Below are 13,862 nucleotides of genomic sequence, written 5' to 3'. Positions count from 1 at the left end.
CACTGGAAGCAGAGCAGTTTCCCCTGAACACAGACTTTTGCTTTTCAGCGGCGTAATCAGGAGGAACTAGCTTCGGGAAAGTAAGCAGGCTAGCAGTGCAGCGAGGCAGCTGCACCTCCTTAACGGCTGACTGTTCTCCCCATGAGAACACTTGAATCCCGGCTGGCAGTTCTGTCATATCTCGTCCTTCTTAAAGTTTGTCTTCTAAACGCACCGTCTTTCTCACTATTTTATCACAGAACCAAACCTTAAAATGTACAGCGCACATATGTGCTGTAGCAAACACACCAGGGTGTGGAGGAGTGTTTGGTTAAGCACTTTCTTTAAGGTAGTGACAAACTACAGATTCTCCTAAACCCTTAGGCGTCACTTTCCACTTCCTTTGGTACTAACACCACTGTATATGCAACTTATCCTCAGGGTCAGCGGTTCGACTCCCGGTCCCTCCTGGCTATGTATCAAAGTGTACTTGGGCAGGCGTGTAGGACTGGATCTCTGCATCCTGGGCTCAGCGCTGGATTGCTGTACTTTTTGGTTGTCTAGTAAAACCAGCCATATTTCTGGATAACGATAAGACTGCTTCACCATCTAAAGTAGGATGGATGCCATCTCTCCTAATCAGCCTAGGTTTTCCCCAAGAAACATTTCCAGTTATCTGTGTAGCCCACATCATTTGCTTGTTAGTGACGACCGATTCATTAACCCCTGTGTGAAGAATAATCTGGTGTCGGTGTAGCAAATGAAGTGGCCAGTCAGTGTAGATCTCAGCTTATTTTACACAACCAACATCTGTTCGTTCCCGTTCTTCTTTTTCTGTCCACTGTCATTCCCCAGTCCAAGCAGCAGATGTCCCCAGACTCTAATATTTGCCCTCTGTTCACCTGCACAAGCATTAGCATCACCCAGCATATTGATCTGCATCTCAGCAATCTCACCAGTTTCCCACTGTAACAAGTAAACATGCAAGTTCTTGACTGAAGACTACTGTACTACAAGATAAAGTAGCCTTGCAGTTACAGGTGGCTATAAGTGATCCATATGCTTTAGTTTAGTCCAGCTGCTATCTTAGCTTTCGTAGCTGATGTTTATTAATGTCTCTATATCAATTAGGAATGTAATACAATTTCTGCATTATTGGTGATTTTACTTGTAGAACTTTAATTTGCTATCACTGAATGCAGGACTTTTCCTTGTATTGGAGTCTTTCTTTACTGTATTATGACGGTTACTGAAATTATCGCTGGAACTCACAGACCCTCAATTCCCACTTATCACTTTGGAATTAAAAAAAAATAAAATAAATGCATTTTGTGGATGCAGGTGCATGATGAGTGCTGATTCAGAAGTATAACTTTATCTCATCCAGCTGTAACAAAGTGTCACAGTGGTATTTGTAATACATGCTCAGTCCTTGTGCTGTGAGAGTGGTGTCAGGATCACAATCACTTATCAAATATGCAGTTACAGCTGTGGATGAAGTACCTGCAGCTGGAAATAATTAAGCAGATTTTTAACAAATGTATACACTCTTCAACGATCATATGATTTGAGACTAAGAAGTATAATTTGCCTTATGTGGGTGGGTATCTTGTTAATATAGATTACTAATGAGTTTTGGAAAAGGTACTTTATTTACATAAACGTAGTGAGATAAGTGTGGCATTTGCCTCTTGTAGTAAAGTGTAAATGCAAAGTAGCAGAAAATGGAGATACTCAAAATAGAAATCCCTTAAAATTGTCCTTGAACATACTTTCTTCCAATGTTCACGTTCAGCATTCATGTCCTGTTTGGGTTGTTGCCTCAAAATAAAAACAGTGGCATGTCAACATTCACCAGTAGAGGGAGCAACAACACAGTTTTCTTATGGTTGTAGCTCTACTGCACTGTCCTGTTAAAGGATTTATTTATTTTTTCTTAAATTCTAAAAGCAATTTCCTTCCATTGTTCCTTGAGTTGTCTTGCTGCAGTACACCTGAGGATTACATCCTCCAACAGTATCTGCAGGCTCACTGTCTTTCTGCTAGATATAGGCGTCATTATACAGAGAGTTTTATTCATGTTAGTGTGACCCTCAGCTTTGTCATTCAGCTCCAGATCCTGCCCTGTGTTAATGATTTACAACAATTTCCTTAGAACAAACTGCCTTTAACTCTTCATATTCATATGCAAACAGGTGGTGTCTGTTTGGAGCCAATAAAGATGGTCGTTGTTTACTTCTGGAATCCTTGGACAGAGGATGTTTCCTGTTCAGATCAGCTGCTGCCACCACCTGAGACCGTGAGAGTAATGAGGGAAAGGAGGAGAGATGTACAATAAAGGTAATATTCATGCTTAGACTGCCGGCCTGTGTCAGAAGATTAAAATGTGTTTCAGCTTTTAAATGTGAGCCGGTTAGGTTCCCTGCTGTGCGTCTAGTTTCCTGATAACAGCAACGACACAGTGAAAATGGGACTGGTTGTGGATGAAGTGGGGCACGAGTAGAAATAGCTCTGTAGCCTGGGCTCCACGGTCTCTGGAGGGAGTGCTGTGTCAGTTTGTGTGCTGCTGGGCCGATGGCCGTCCATTCCGAGTCCAGGTGCGTGTGTGGGAGATCGTGCCCAGGACTCACAAGCTCCCGGAATCCGTGAGAAAGCATAAGGCTTCTGCCAACTGCATTTAGATTAAAGGCATTGACAAGGAATGTGTTATTGCCAGCTCAGATGGGGCCTGCATAATCTGGGACCTGGTGGAAGCCAGAACTCGCCCACTCAACCCCTTCTGTTTCCTTGCTGCTGAAACTAGTCCTCATCAGAGGAATGGTTACATCAATCGAATAAGGGCGATAATCTTGTTCAAAAGTTCAGTAGAACCTTGCGTCCTTGTTGGTGCAGGGCAAAAGTGCATGAAGCGGTGTTGGATTTTTTTATTATTTTTTTTCCGGGGCAAGCTGTTTCCTCACTGTGGGCCTTATGAAAGAAGTCAAGGTCCTAGATTACCAGTCACCAGTCAGCAGTATCTGGTGCACGTCACTGAAAAGCACAACAACACAGTCAGTTAAATTAGTTTGACTGAATCATATAAAACATTAAATAATATACATTGTTGTAACAGCTATTATTAGACGGAAATGAGAGAAGACACGTGGGGTGATACAGAGAGAAACGATGACTAAACAACGAATCATTAATGACGAGGCTTAATGCACTGTGACAAACTGGGTGCAGCTGCTGAAGTAATGATGGAGCAACATGACAGTCGGGCGTTAATTAAGTGCAGATATGCAAAACGATTTAGCAAATGTTTCGAAATGACAACTTATAATCCTACTAATTAAACCCAGTATTAGCTTTACATTTTGTCACGTGAATCTTAAATGGCAGTGTGCTGTCAGGCCAGTATTTTGCTTAGTCAGCAAGCGACACAGGGACTGCCAGTCTGTCCTGTGATCCGGTGTCATGGTTAGGACTCCAAACCCATTTCCAGATGTTAAATCTCCAAGCATCTTTGACAGCAAGGCCATCGCGAGGAAGAGCCAAGTGTGTGGATGCTTTCTAGTGTCAGTGAGCTTTGACCTTTTCACATAACTCACAGTGATGGTAATGGTCTTCGGTGACTAATTGACTGGCACTGTGATAGTATTTAGTGAGTAATAAGAAGATACAGGATATATCAGTGGTCCAGAGTAGACGGGATTCTTCTGTTTTTCAAAGGAGAAATGAACAAGAATCCAACTTTAAGATTCTAATTTTAGAGCAAAATGAGTTTTGTAAGTCAAGCTGCAGTCTAACCAAATTCCTGAGTATCTGTGATGGAACTGTATCTGTAGCATGTACATCTCAGTTTAGAACGCGGGAAGATTCCTGTGAAATGAACAGTCTTTTTGAAGTTTTAACATAAAATGTGTGCATTAAAAAAAAAAAAAGAATATCCACTAAAATGTAACTGATAAAAAAAAAACAAGATGTGTGAAATCTCACCTGCTGTGCAGACATGTGATACACCTGGCGTGTCTCTGTCCTCTCCTGGACTAACTTTCCTCTCCCGTGGTAAAACGTGTGTTTGTGAATGCTCTTGCCTCTGTTTGTGTTCTACTGTAGCACGGCAGCCACAGCACTACATTGTTCTTTCAACTAAGGCAGGGTTTCTCGGAGCAGACTGCATATATGACTCAGGCGACCAGATGGTCTCTGTTGCCTCCTTCATCTTTGGCTATGACTTTTCCTTCTTTGCAGAGAAGAGCATCACAGCAGCAAATGACCTCCCCATCCCCATTTATAGGCATGACATTACTTAACTATAGGCCATGTTGTAGCAAAGTGATGTAGTTATTTGTGCTGCAGAAAGAAATACACCTTATCTCTTTAGTTTGAATTATCTGGAGTGTTTGTGCTCAAAGGCTTGTGTTTAGCCAGGGATGCTCCTCACATCTAAGACAATTTAATGTAGGCCAAACATAGCAGGAATAAAATGCATCTACTGTATGTCTGAATGCCGCTGCTTCTTCCTTTTCATAGTGAGGAACTTGGAACTTAAAGTAGATTTGTGGGAAATATGAAAAGATTCCTGCCGAGTTTCTCTTAAAATAACCTCAAATAACAATTGAAAGAGGAGCCAGAACAGGAGGATAGGTGCCAAACCCTGAGGTGATTATTGTGTTGCCAGTCAGCTCAGCTCCATATGATGGATGGCAGCAGCTCAAAGGTGCAGGTGCATACAACTTTTAGACTCTGTGGGTCATCGCGCTGGAGTTGAAAAGTTGCATTCAACGTCCGGGCTGGTCTGCTGTTACTGTGATATTATATATGCTTTGTCCCTCTGTAGGGCGGACTTGCCAGTCCGCACTGACATAAATACAAAATCTGTTTAACGCAAGTTAAAGCTGCTTTAAACATGAGGAATTCAGCATTTAAACATTTCTGCTCAAATAAACGATCAGCGTCAGTTCAGAAAAAACCAAACGGTACATTAGGTTTGAAATTCAAAACCCCAGCATCAGCAGGACCGTGGCAGTGAATGTCCAACGTACGTCATCGCATTTAATCCAGTTCATCTAAATCGCGATTCATGCACAGAAGTACTGTTTAGGACTTTGCCCGATTCAAACTCCCCATTCTTACCCCAGCAGTAAAAAGCAGTGCGCAGGTTTTATGTTGGTGCAGGATCTGCCGCAGTCTTTTCGCATGAGCAGGTGGCGTGTTCGGTTTGTGCTGTGTACGACAGACGATATTTGCCTTGTCTTCTTGGGCACAGGTGTTTCTGGAAAAGGAGGCCTGCGACGAGGCTTTGCTTTGCTTTAGGCTGTTGAATCCAAGTAGCAGAACACTGACAGCAGACTCCTCCGCCGTGTGCACTCACAGCCTTTTCTAGCCTTTGGCTAAAAGTCTTCCGTCAGTGTTGTTGACTTTGCTCTTTGGTTTTCTCTGCTGAAATTGCAGAGTTGCTTCCCAGCAACAACACTAAGTACTTTTAGTTCATACCATCGGCAGCACCTCTGTGAAGCAAAGCAGAGTAGGAGGCTACTCCACTGAGCAGAGTGTTTTAAACACTATTGAACCTGATGCTGTTGATGTAGACATTTTTTCTATTTGTGCCTCATGAATAAGGGTCAGATTCAAAGAAGGATAATAGCAAAGTACACAAAGTACTTTTTTTTTTTAACTTGTATTTTGGATTATAATTGTTGATGCATAAATGTGTAAACATCAGTAATGTTGCAGCAGGTGGAGCGGATTTTAACCATGCTGATTTATTAGTGTTTCCATGGAGTGGAGGAAAACAGAAATACTCAAGTAAAGAACGGAGAATAGAATAATTAACCAATTAAATCCCTTTGATGCTCAAACATACCTGAAAAGACCCCTTCTGTAAAGTACAAATACCCAACTCCCCCCCACACAGAAAACCAAATGTTGCAAACTGCCGTCCAATTTCCACAGTGGGGATGAACCTGATTTGGCTTTTCCACCAGTCATCGTGGTTCTTTGCTGGCAACAGGTGGCCCAAACGTTTGCGCCCTTTGCCCCTTAGACCGTGTGAGTCCGCCACTGTTGGACTACAGTACTTCAGTCATGCGCCGCCTGTGGCAAAATTATCCTATGCTGTTATGTCGTGTGAGCTTAACTTAAACGCAAACCTGTAAGTTAATCCGTCAGCCCTTTGGAAAACACGGAGGTGGTGAGAGAAAAGTAGTACATGCAGTAAATGTACTATTGGGTTTTCTTTGTGCACTAGTGGTGCACAGCCACGGTGAAAACATGCCTGCGCACACTGCCTCCTCAGCTCCTGCGTGCGCTGGGCGGTGGGAGGGGGCGCTCACACAATCGGCAGCCTTTTCCAGGCGAAGCAGCGAGCGCGCAGTGCTGCAGCTGGACGGCGGCGGCCTGAGAATGAACGGCTTCAGTAAGTGCTGGGATGGATGAGGAAGGTTCGCTGTCAGCGCAGGGCCGAACTACAGTGTGCCGTTGTGCCTCCCGGCTCCGCCATGGTGTCACCTCTGTGCGCTTTTGCCTCTGCTGTCCGGACCGGCGACCCACACCGGCGTCAGAATTTGCACAATTCTCAGTCCCAGAATAGAGCAGCGAGGGAGTAGAGGCGCCGTCATGGAGAAGCAGAACAGAGCCAAGGAGGAAATGCCGACATCCAGGGAGGAGAAACGGAAAGAGAAGAAGCCCAAATCTGGGAAGCTTTTCCGCAAGAAATCGCTCAAGTCTGTGGGGAGTTTCATGAACAGAATCATCCGAACTTTGGGCACTTTCGCCCACTTCGGAGACGCAGACGCGCAGGACGTGGAGGACGACGATGGGGGGTTTCGGGACGGCGCACCTTGCACCCTCAGCGCGAGCTCAGGAGTTGTCAAAGAGGACGTACAGGTGGCCTGGGAGCGAGCGGTGAAAACCACTTGGAGCACGTCGTCCTCTCTGTGCACCGGCAGAGAAAAACTGCTGTACCAATACGGAGACAAAGTCCCAGGTGTCCTGGGGCTGAAAAACCACGGCAACACCTGCTTCATGAACGCCGTGGTCCAGTGTTTGAGCAACACCGACCTGCTGGCAGAGTACCTGGGGCTGGAGCGCTACAAGCTGGACCTGGGTCACAGCAGAATAAACGGGCTGCTGAGGAGCGGTGACGGGGGGGAAGTGACGGAGCAGCTGGCATCACTGGTCAGGGCTCTGTGGACTCTGGAGTACACGCCACAGCTGTCCGTGGACTTCAAGGTACACACAGTACTACAAGTTATCACAGAGCAGCGGTGAAGTGCTCGGATCCTTTAAAGTACTCTGCAACACTAAAAAGAATTCATAACGAGTAAAAGTGCTGCAGTTACTTAAAGAAAAGTGTACTTAAAGTACTATAAGTAACGGTTTTACTCTTATATGTTTAATAACTGGCTTGATATGTCCATGCGTTAATGCTGAAGCAGCATTTTACAGTCGTTGCTGGTTGAAGCTCATTATTTTGTCCAGTACTGCAAGTAGTACGTCATTTTCATCAAGGATTTATTTGCCAGTTGTTCCCCTCAAAATTAGTTTAACACAAAATCAGGTCCACCGTGAAATCTCACAAGGATTAAAAGAACAAGCAGCAAATCCTCATAACCAGAAAATGTTTGGTCCTTTTGCACAGAAATAATTCATTAATAACTATTATTTGCCAATAGTTATCAATACATTTTCTCTATACATTCAGTTACTTCGGGTTTGAGCTCTGTTTGTATTTACTGTCGGGTGGTTTAATTGGGAAAAGAGTTCAGATTTTTTTAAGACCCTAATTATTTGTATCCAAAAAAAATTTAATTTGCGAAGTAACCAAAGCTCCCAGATAAATTGTAATGGAATAAAAGGATAATTAAAAAGCATGAAACAAGTCATAGTAGCTCAAACGTACTTAAAGTATTTAAAAAGTACTGTTAAGTACTAAGTTAATGCCCGTATTACAGTTTCACTCATTAATTAGTAAGCATCAACTCTAAATGATGATTTTCCTCCAAACGTCTGCAGACCAGCGTAAACAGATCGTTTTGCAGACAGTGTCTCCACAGTGAGGACTGACGTAGTCCCGATGGTGTTCAGACTAAAGACCGGAGTCACACCTCTTACATCATTTGCCAGAATTGTCAGTAGTTCCACTCTCCACCCACAGGCAGGGTCAGGGCTTCGTCCTGACTTCACTGCTGTCCTGTCGGCTGATGAGCAGGCTGCTGCTCTGTGTCACTGTGGTCACCAACTGATGCCCTGCGTCAGGACAAGCTGTGTTTTAGTTCCTCTCAAGTGAGTCACAGGTGACCGTAGATGTGCTGGTTCACTTTTTCTGTGAACGACCCTTTTCCTACTCTAGCAAGTCTGAAATGCGTCGGGGGCGGCGCGAGTGCTCTTAATCTGCCTGCAGCTCTTTGCTCTGGATTTCTCTGAGCCACAGTTCAACGCAAGGAGTAGATAAAATAGAGCAGAGAACAAAGAAACTCCACAATGGATCTATTCTTGGAAATGCTAATTACTCTGCAAGAAAACGGCTGTAAGTGGGGCTACTTGAATCTGTTGACCCCCACTGCATTCAGGCACTTGCAGGTCTTCTCTCATTTTTACTGCACAGTCGAAATCAATTTAAACGTTTATTTTTTTTTCCCGTTCTCTTTTGCTCTCCCATCTGCTCTCTGAATATCTCCACTGGTAAAATAAATTCTGTCAGCCACAATTCGTACTGCCAATAAATCCTCAATTCCACCCTCTGATTTCCCTCCTATCTCACGGGAGTCTGATATCGGATATATTCCAGGCAACAATCGGAGGGAGCAGCGTGGAAACATCTTGCCAAGATTAAAAGAGAGATTAAAAGAAAAACACTGAACATCACGTCTCATATGTGATGAGATGTTTCCTGTGCTGTAACACACACGCACACACACACACACACACTGTTGTGTGGTTTGTGACCAGTAGGAGGTCCAGAGTTCATGTGGCCTCGGCCTTCAGAATGGGCCTGTTGAGAAATACCGCAGCAGCCTGCAGGAAGGCTTTATAAAATAATCAGATGGCTCTGGGCTTGTGTCGGAGAGGCTAAATCAGCTCAGTGGCGGGAACTCCAGACGGCACACACCATTTATAAAGGACACTCCTAAAAGGATTGGTCTTTGCTTAAATGGCTCAATTAATGTGGTGTTTTTAACCGAGTCGATTCTCTGAAAGTCAGGAGTTTTGTCATAGGGGGCACTGGAACGGTGCAGCTAAAGCAGCCAGATTAAAGGGGCTTTGAAGGTGCATCCATCTTCACATCACATGAATTTTGATTAGAAATGATAACAAGTTTCTCTCTCTCTCTTTTTTTTTTTTTTCCATCCAACAGGATGCACACTGTGCTACACTGAGCTATTTTTAATGAATAATGCTGCTATAAATGTAGAATCCTTGTTTCATTAGAAGTTTCTTAGACTTAATGAATCAGCAGTGGCCTCCTGACAGGTCAGGAAAAAAATCTGGCCGAATACCTGGAGCTCTGCCACATTCCACAACCACCTGGCCTGCAGGACAGGGGAGTCAGCTTATTTGACAGTATATCGCTGTGCTGCTTCGTGATATTTTTGAATGTCAGCGTTTTCTGAGATTCCGCAGATGCACAGATGTGACTCTGCAGGTGAAGGGTTAAGTTTCCTAAACCTGGAAGCAGATGTGCGCCTTTTGATCTGGACAGTTCTGGTGCCTTTTCTGAATTACCCCCCCCCCCCCCAGAAGGGGTGGCGTGTTTGCACAGAGAGGCCTGAACTGGGACGAAGCCTGAAACTCAAACAGTTACTCAACAAGCAATTTATCGTTTTCATAACAGGAGAGGCCTGAGAAAGAAGGGAGCTGGGCTGAGCAGACTGAACAGGAATCCTCCCCAGAGTATGTGAAAGCTGAACATACCGTATGATGTGACCACAGCGGGTCATGGGTGTGTGTGTGGATATTTGCGTGGTATGTGCTACACAGCAAGTAAGAAATCTAAACAGTTTGCTCCACGTGATAGAGGTTTGAAATATTTATTTGACATCAAAGGAAAAGATGAATTTGTCAAACACAAGGTTATTTTTTTAAACCAAAGTGGCAAAAAAAAAAAACAACTCCCTTTCTGCTCTTTCCTGCACTTGCACCTAATGAAATGTGAACACTTTTCTGATAGGACTTTGATGTTTTTCTCCTTGACTTAGATTCCTGCTGCCTTGTACCTCACTTGGAAGTCGCTTTGGATAAAAGCGTAAGTTTGGTGTTTATGTAAAAGTTAAGCGGGAGAATCACTCAAAAGGTTAGAAAAATAGATTTTAGCTTTTGGCTAGAAGAGTGGGTGCTATGGGTTGAAACATTGGCTAAAAATTAAAGTGATTAATTATAAAATTCTATTGAATACTTTGACTAATTTTGAGTGGGTAAAAATACCATACAAATAAACAAATTAACGTTGACTAAAAGTACAAAAAATGCACAAGCTGAACTAATTTTGTGAGGTGAATGTAAATAGTTGAAAAATATGAATAAAACCTACAAAAAAACATTGGTTAAATAGTAGCTGTGAAGTAAAACTGTTTACTGTACAGGAAGTAGTCGGTCTGTTTAAATTCTTATGAAAAATAATTGGGAAATGAAAACAGAATTGAAAAAGTTCAGCACTTTGCTAAATGTTTGCAGTAATCAGTTGAAATACCCAAAGGTTATGGATAAATGGTTTTAATATTGTTGTTGTAGAGAATAGATGGAGTGTTGTCTGTCAGTGAGGTGGTTACACACATTACTGACTGGCCAGTGGCCAACGCGCCACAGTGAGCAATAAAAACATTTTCCGCAACCTCAATTATATCACCGAGATAATTGGCACCTTCAAAAGGCTGATAGTAATTACTGTTATTGCTTTGCTGTAATGAGTAGCTGCACGGCAGCTTTGGGTTAGTACGTGTCCATGGTTCCTCGTGTTTAATGTCACAGCGTTTCTTCAAAACAAACCGCAAGTTTCAAGAGCATCAATTTTCTCCCATCGGTCTGATTTGAGGAAGATTTGTTATGTCAAACATCATAGTTCATCAGTTTCACAGAGCCGTGTCGTGCACGTTAGTAACTCAGGTGCAGTGTGTACCTGGAAGTTTTCACTATTTATACATTACATTATCGAATTATGGTTGATTATCTTTGGATTTTTTTAAAATTCTTTTTTTACATCGAAACAATTCATGTCAAAATGAGAACTGATTGAACACTCATGATCTAAATATGAATGAGTGATTACATTTCACCCTCTTTAACTCAGTATTTAGTAGATGCACCTGCATGATGCAGTTGATCAGCTTTGCACTAACTGAACCGCTCAAGCTCTGTCAGGTTGACTACAGCCAACAATGAGCTGTAACAGCGAATCCCAACCAGATTTTACTGTAGCTCGTTTATCTGTGCCAACGAGCTCCATCGTTAAAAAAAACTATTAAAAGAACAGCAGATGCAAATTATTCTTGGTTTTAATCTTTTTCTTTTTGTTGGCCGCAACACAAATAATCAGCTGTTTTGTCCTGTCACAAATTTAGCCACATTGAATTGAATCTGGCACTGGCTTTCTTCATCCAGCCCTAATGGCATCTCTGTATTTGTTATCTTTTCATATTCTGACGTAGGCCGATCTCATAATTGTTGTAAGGAGCCAGTGATGACAACACTCACGACTCGATCAGACGAGAATGTTATGGACTTTATACCGATGCCAAAACTCCACCAACACTTTTCTGTATTTGATTTTTGTTTAGTATTTTTGCTCTGGTCTGTAAATACAGTATGTCTCCTTCACTAGTTTAAAGATGCAGGCCTGGCACTGTTTCCATCTTGTATTCCAACAAGTACCAGCTTCTCAGTTACAGCCCTAGTTATGGTGTAATAGCTCTAAGAGCCATATCACATATTACTGGATTATGAAGCAGTCATTACAGTCATCTGCTCCTTTTTGCTATAATCTCTTATCTCTTCGTCTGCCAGGCTGCCATCCCTGGTTCGTGCACTCAATTCCTGCCTAAATGAGTAGAGTGCCAGTCATGTCAAAAGTCAAATTTGTGTGTGTGTGTATATATATATATATATATATATATATATATATATATATATATATATATATATATATATATATATATATATATATATATATATATGGGGGGGGGATGTTTAATAACAAGCATAGCTTTTAGTCTTAGTCAAAGCAGATTTTGCAAATCTAAAATGACTGCATCAGTCCCACGTTGGCCGGGTGGAGATGAGGGAAGCATGAACAGAGTAAATTTACAATTCTAACATTCCTCTGATCAGTGTCGTGTGGAGAAGGCCGGGACAGAGCTGCCTGTTCAGGAGCCTCCATTTTACAAGTGAGCACTTTCGAAACCTTCAAACCCAGTAACTAAGTGCTTGAAATTTGGCTTTTTCAGGTGTCTACTTAAATTCTAACAAGCTGTCAACATAGTAGTAGTTTAATTGGCGTTTCTGTGGAGGAATATAGAAATATATTCATGGCTTGCATGTTTTTAAAAGGAGTTAACACCAGCACTGAATCATTCTTCTTGCCAAACCACACTTGACCAACCACGCTGTAATTATTCTGTAGCTATACAATTAGCACGGCTTTATCAAGCTTGTTTTTTTGTCTCTCCAGACCATAGTGTCAAAGTATGGATCACAGTTTCGTGGTAACTCCCAACATGATGCTCTGGAGTTCCTGCTGTGGCTGCTGGACCGTGTCCATGAAGATGTCAACCTGGCTCCCTCCCACAATAACAACATCAAGACCAATGGTCCTGGAAAGGTAAGAGTCAAACTGGCTATTGATGCTCATGAATATTCACGCTGCATGTTGATTTGTGCATAGCTAATATGTGACTAATTGCGATAAAATCCTTCACTCATGTGCTCGATGTCTTCAGTCGGTTAATATATATACATATAGTACACGTGTCTTTGTGGGTGGTGTGCAGCTGGAGAAGTTTTGTTGGCTGCACACACTTTTTAAAAAGACAATATAAACCAATGGGATCAGATCTGCTGACCCATACAAGCCGACAGTTACCTACCAGCAGAGAAACAAAGTTTGAAAACGTCTTCAACCTAGAATCGAATGAGTAATGAGACCAAATCCGAATTTTATCACATCAGTTGTGTTTGTTTGCGTCACTTGTCACCAAATGGAACCGTGTTAAAATTTCTGTTGTCCCTATCTCGTTGTCATGAAGCAGCCAAGTGACCAAGTTTGTCCAGATGCGTCTCTAATTCCAGACATCATGGTCTCAGACTTCTCAGAGTTCTGCTGAGGTGTGCAGCCTTGCTCTGTGTCTAATGCATTGCCTACGGAGAGGGAGAGAACAAATGTGGTGATTTGTTGTTTGAGTTTCTGTCGGCAAGTCTTCCCCCGATGCTCCGTGAGTGGAACTACTCTGCCGTGAGCCATTAATGCAGGATTTTCATGTATTATTAAAAGCATGGTTTTCCTTTATTTTATTTTTTTTCTGTGGTTCTATCTGGGTACTAATCATTGACATAATTTATGAGAAGTGCTACACTTCGCTGCTGGTAGGTCACTGATAATAAATCTTAAACTCAATGCCCCTTGTTCTCTCGGGTACTAGAAATGTGTTTGTTCATCACGAGGGTTTTGTGAGACACCGACATCAGGAAATCAGATTTTCCAAGACCTGTGCATTTCAGCAACAGTTGTTAATTTGTACGTTAACTTCCTGTCTGCACTGGAAGTAGGTGTTGCATTGTGTAAATTGATGCTTGCTGCTTGTGTTCAACTTTACGCTTTAGTAAAAGACCAGTTTTTCTAATTTAGTTTACTAAAGAGTGTCGGGCTCTTATGCTCTTCCAGCTTCTGCAAATGTTTACTGCTGTTTACA

At 42.5% G+C, this 13,862-nt stretch overlaps 1 protein-coding gene across 2 annotated transcripts in view; it reads left to right on the top strand.

The window, feature by feature from the left end:
- The first annotated feature begins 6,316 nt into the window (after positions 1-6,316).
- LOC137099285 (ubiquitin carboxyl-terminal hydrolase 43-like) overlaps positions 6,317-13,862 on the top strand; it is a 64,846-nt gene continuing 57,300 nt past the window's right edge. Inside the window, exons 1-3 of one of the 2 annotated variants that reach the window (XM_067475922.1) lie at positions 9,841-9,945; positions 10,161-10,207; positions 12,626-12,775. In XM_067475922.1, coding sequence (XP_067332023.1) covers positions 9,930-9,945; positions 10,161-10,207; positions 12,626-12,775 — 213 coding nt within the window. In that variant the 5' untranslated portion in view covers positions 9,841-9,929. Of the gene's footprint in view, positions 7,195-9,840; positions 9,946-10,160; positions 10,208-12,625; positions 12,776-13,862 lie in introns of those variants that run through there. The other variant, XM_067475921.1, reaches the window with a different exon arrangement.

The sequence above is a fragment of the Channa argus genome, chromosome 15 (genome assembly GCF_033026475.1).
Source record: "Channa argus isolate prfri chromosome 15, Channa argus male v1.0, whole genome shotgun sequence".
Classification (NCBI taxonomy): domain Eukaryota; kingdom Metazoa; phylum Chordata; class Actinopteri; order Anabantiformes; family Channidae; genus Channa; species Channa argus.
Note: the sequence above shows the minus strand (reverse complement) of the source record. Positions and strands in the feature narration are given on the sequence as shown.